Source organism: Buceros rhinoceros, unplaced genomic scaffold, assembly GCF_000710305.1.
Source record: "Buceros rhinoceros silvestris isolate BGI_N320 unplaced genomic scaffold, ASM71030v1 scaffold2833, whole genome shotgun sequence".
NCBI lineage: Eukaryota > Metazoa > Chordata > Aves > Bucerotiformes > Bucerotidae > Buceros > Buceros rhinoceros.
In genome coordinates, this window is record NW_010405241.1 from 106,261 (window position 1) to 111,548 (window position 5,288).

General features: G+C 41.8%; 1 protein-coding gene across 1 annotated transcript in view; it reads right to left on the reverse strand.

The window, feature by feature from the left end:
• Nucleotides 1–207: 207 nt before the first annotated feature.
• Nucleotides 208–5,288, reverse strand: part of KAL1 (Kallmann syndrome 1 sequence) — a gene marked incomplete at its 5' end in the record, with an annotated part of 32,221 nt that continues 27,140 nt past the window's right edge. The window contains 3 exons of the mRNA XM_010133641.1: nt 208–467; nt 1,140–1,281; nt 3,933–4,153. Coding sequence (XP_010131943.1) covers nt 409–467; nt 1,140–1,281; nt 3,933–4,153 — 422 coding nt within the window. The remainder of the gene's footprint in view (nt 468–1,139; nt 1,282–3,932; nt 4,154–5,288) is intronic.

Here is a 5,288-nt window from a genome sequence, read left to right on the forward strand (position 1 = left end):
CAATTAATTGTATTAATTGCCATTGTATGTCTACATCACAGGAAAACCTTGCAAATATTAACACTGAAGTCACTAAGAGAAAAAGCCGCATACACTGCACCATTTCAATCTATTTAAACATAGAAATACAAAAATCTTACAATAAACACACTTCTGATTTTCTCACGTGTTGAGTTGGATGTGATCTTCAGTTTGTTGAATAGAGGCGGTACTGAAATGACAGTTGCTGTATGTTTCATCCTAGTCTTGGTGCAAATACAATTCTTCATGGCTAAGCTACAGAGAAGCAGATACAGACCATACAGGATGGAAAACTGAGTTCATTGCTCCTGCTGATGTGCCTTTTCCCAGCCCTCATTTGGGAGCTCAGTTTTTCTCTCAGTTATTTGTATAATCATCTGAAACAGTCTAATATTTCTCTGGGGGTGGCTTGTAGTGATGTGGATGATGTTGCTTCAGGTGAGGTCCTAAACAAAAGAACAGGAAAATATGCACATATCAAACCCTGAATATCCAATGTTTATCTGTACTAAAAAGGCTTTGTGATGCCGTCAGCTTGCAATCCTTCAGCTTATAAGTGAACCGCCAATGCTGACACCTAGGTGTGTGTTCAGTTCAGACAACCTTAGTGGGACTGCAAAAGGACAAAAAGATTCAAGCAGATGAATCTTGGACTAATTCATTATATTTTTTATGTGGCTTCACAACACTGAGCTATACTTTTCAGAAACATAAAATGCTGGAAATGGCCATTAAGAGGTTTGCACTGCTTTAGAAATACAATCAGGCTCTAGCCATGCTGGACTGAATGCAGTCAGAAAAATCTGATCTTGACAGCTAAAGAATCCCAGGCCTAGGTAGTACCTGGAGGGCAGACCAACTTTGAAGCCCAACTGCTGTAGGCACAAGCCAAAGAGCTGTGGTGGAACGAATGGCAAACGTCAGACCACAGAAACTGAACGAGCGAAAGACTTCATTTGCTTCCATCATTGTTGATGGACAGTTATGGGGGGGTCATCTTAAGTTTATGGAATGCTACTGGAACCAATAAGGATTCTAAGGCTTGAGCAAACTATTCACGTGCAGAGGACTGAAGTTTTGTAACATGTAACCACGTGTCAAGCCAGTGTAGTACTTACTGTGGGGTGAAAATGGAGGAAGGTTGGGTGTTCGGAAAGATTTTATCGTAGCTGGCCCTTCCCCACCAGTTGTCAGCACTTGAACTTCCAAGCGGTACAGCATTGATGGCCTCAGATTGGGCACAGTAAGAACATAATGATCCTAAAAATAAATAAATCCCATTAATTCTCAGAGCATCTAAAAAGAAAACATGGTTGCTCTTCTCACAAAGATCAGTAGTTTAAACAGGTTCTATCACACTCAGCATCCACAAATTATTTTCTTAGAATTCTGATAAAAGGATTTAATGTATGCATCACTTTGTTGAGCGGGTTTGTTTTGAATTTTTTTCTTGCCATTCCCTTTGAGCAGACTGGTTTACCATAACGCTCTGGTTTCACATGTAAGAAGGTTCACATTGTTCCTCAGTATTCTGGAAAATGGACAATGTGCTCATCACAATTGAAAAAAAAGAAAGCAACCTCGTAATCTTTTTCACACACATATTTATTATAATTTTTTTTTTTTAATTATTTTGGATTTGCCTGTGAATTCTACTAACTGGTAAATTAATTAATGGCAGGCCTGGGGCCTCGGTTGCACCTCGTGAGAATAAGGGTGGCTACACTGACTTCAGCAGGTATGTCTCAGTTACACCATAAGAATTTGCCTTTGTTCTTAATCCCATTTCTGGCACGACAGACTCACTTCTCACTACTCCATACCTTTTGTGGTCACTTACACCTGTGCAAAATAATTTCAGAGTAGGTTTATAAATGCTCCCAAATAGGACTACATCTGGCTACGGACTAAACGTATTAAGGAATCAAAAGTCCTATTTCATCTTATTTCAAGCTGAAAAGGCCCAGTCCCAGGAAGGGACAGCCAGCACTGCACCTGGCACCATGCGGGGACCTCCAGGAGCTGTGGGAATAACCGGTAATTTGCTGTTTCTGCCAGAGCAGACAGTAAAGGAGAAAGGAGAGAGAAAGAAAGGAGTGAGAGAAAAAGGGGCAGGGGGCAGGGAAGACAGACATGGAACGTGCAATTTTACTGCCAAATTAGCACATATTCTGAGATGGGGCTGCGCTTAACAGACCTTGCTGAAACTGTTCCACCTCATAGAAAACACTGAAGGGGTAGGAGCGAGAGAGAAGCACATACATCACACCCATACACTCACTCTGCTCATTCAGGTGCTCCTCGGGCAGTTGAGACCTGTGCCTTTCAGACCTGGATGTGTAAATATTAAATTTTTATCAGACGCTACCAACAAGAATGAGTGAATGATCCTCACTATAAAATACCCTACGTTTCTGAGAGGTAGGAGGTACCGTTTCAACTCAGATCAGGAGTTTTTGGCACGTTAATCGCCTGACACAAATAGCCAGACATACGGAGTGATAGATAATGAAAAAAATGGAATCTCCAGGATCTACAGTAGTGAAACCAGAGGAAAACAAAGATGCAAACACAATGCAAAGGGGTGTTTTGAATAAAAGTTTATGTATATTTCAGACCTAACTGGACTAAAAGCTTACAAAAAGAATAGAAATTTAAAGTAAAACATATGCTTGCTCCTAAAAAAAAAGATGGAAACCAAAGCGAGAATCAACATCTCATGGTCTGTAACTTTGCTTATTATTGTACTAAACTGGCTGTTTGCAGTCAAAGGTCTGTGACTGCGTAACCACCTCAAGGCAACCCTTGCTGAAGAGACCAAGGCTGTATCTGCACTGTGTGCTTCTGCTGTAGATTGTAGGCTGAGCTTTGAGTGTGGATCACACCAAATCTATACTAAGCTGTAACAAAACAGCTCTGCACACTATGTGGTAGCTTGCCCCACAGTTTTAGAGCATCCACAGTCCACTTTGTTGTTCTTCCCCGGAACAAAAGGCTTTGAAACATGGGTGCCTAGCTCTAGGGCAGTCTGCTAGGAATTAAGACAAGAATGGTGAGAACCTTGTCTTAGATATGTGGAAAACATGCTTAAAGCAAGATGTGTTCAACAAAACATTTTATGCATTCTTTGACAAAACAAATATTGTGAAAAGATTTTCAGCCAGTTCTACTGTAGACACAATCGCCTTGATCCACTTCCCTGAAGTGAATGGAAAGACTCTCAACATTGTTAGCAGACTTTGGATCAAGGCCAGCTGCTTAAGCCCTCCTGTTGACTCTGGTGGACCTGGCAGCAGAGACTGAATGAAGTGCTCTCCACCTGCCTCTGCCAGAGGAGGAACTGGAATAGCAAAGGCCATCTTAAAGCAAGTAGGAGGAAGAATTCAAATTGTTAATTCTTGCACTTTTAATAAACAGTGAAATCTAGTTCTCTGTTAAATTATTTGTCCATTGGACAATGGTGTGTAGTGGCAGGGTGGGGGAGTAATTTTAGTTTTTCTTAGAGCAATGACTGACTCATAGGAAGTGATAATTCTCTTAAATCCATCGAGTTGGACACAAAATAATTAGCAAAACTATAGTAACTGCCAAGTTGAACAGCCTGATCATCAAAGGAAAATAAAAACTATCTATTACCACACCAATGATTTTTCTTCCCTTCAGGCATACCTCAGAAATTGGTTGCTAATTTGACAACTGTGCATATTAAAATGTTTGATGTGTCATCAAGAAGAGTAGCTGTGCTTTGAATCTCCAGCAAGTAGGAAAAACCAAGCACTTCCTGCTCCAACTTGCCTGCAGAGCCAGAGAATGCTATGTGTGACATCTGCATCACCACTAAACATAAAAAATAGGCCATGTACACACACACTTATGAAGCCGCTAGCAAAGGAAAGTGACAAACAACTTACTGCTGGCAGTATCTGTGACTGCGAAATGATGCTGTTGGGTAAGCTGTTCTGCCGGCTTTCTGTGGTTACTTCTGCCCAAGTGACTTGAAACCCTGTCATGGGCTGGTGAAGGTCTGCCTTAGAGATCTTCCAGGAAAAATGACCAGTGATGTTACCTTCCTGAACAATGAAAGACGCAGACAGGTTCTCGGGTTTGGCCAACACTTTGGGTGGAACTGGCACTATAAATTTGGAAAGCAAAAAGAGAAGCTAAACTTTGAGAGATAATGTTTAATAAAGCTCATTTTAATTCCTCAAGTCAAGGTCAGACAGAGCTCTTTTTCAGGTGTTACCCAGGGTACTGCCAGATTCCTCGCATTGCATTTTCAGTGTTAACCAAAGCCTGTCTTTGATGTTTGGCATTTTGGGACAATTTCAAACTTCAGAGCAAATGCTGTCAGCTGCAGTTGATGGAGAGGAAAGCCCATGGCATGTAAAGACGTAAGTGCCTTATTCACAGACAGCCACCCTCCTGCTTCTCTGTATTTCAGAACACCTGAGCTCCGATTTTCAGTTTGGGGACCACAAGAAAATTGACAGGATACCACAGAACTCATGACGCAGGCAAAAAGTAAATTTCATGCTCTAATACTGTAGTACAAATTAATAGGAGCACTCTATTAGGGGGATTAGGGGAAACATATGCCTGAGTTGCAGTCGCCCAGGAAAGCTGCAATGCTGGAAACTGTCAGGAGGGGCGGTGAGGAAATTGCAATGGTGGCCAGCAGGACCTTGGGGTGACTAATGGAGCATGGGAGTACACTTGGGGACAGTAGGGACTCAAAGTGAGAGGGCTACACTTTACCTGAAGAGAGTTGGCTATGCAAAGCCATGGCTGACATGGCCTAGTGCTGACACAGTCCTGTTTTAGCGGATGGCTGGACCAGCTGACCCCAGAGGTCCTTTTCCAACCAATATCTCCATAATTCTGCAATTTCCATAACCCTCTAGCTATACCTACCATTGTGGCAATGCTGTAAAATGTATGAGTGCCTTTATTTGTTATTTGAGAACAGAATGAACCTAAACAAAATCAAACTGAAGGAGCAACTTGCATTAGTAGAAAAACATTCAAAAGATGGGTCATGACAGCATAACTGTGTTTACAGTTATCATCCATCACTATAATAAACATAACTAGGAAACTGTTCTTCCTTAAAAAAAATAAAACCTCTATAATAACAAATGTCATCATCATCATGGCTTGGCTTTGCGAATGAAGATCTGGGAAGGGCTTTTCCCACGCTCACTGCAAGCGATGAGTGCACCCTTCGGGGCTGCGCAGTGGGTTTTTTAGGTGAGGCGCAGCGTGCACGG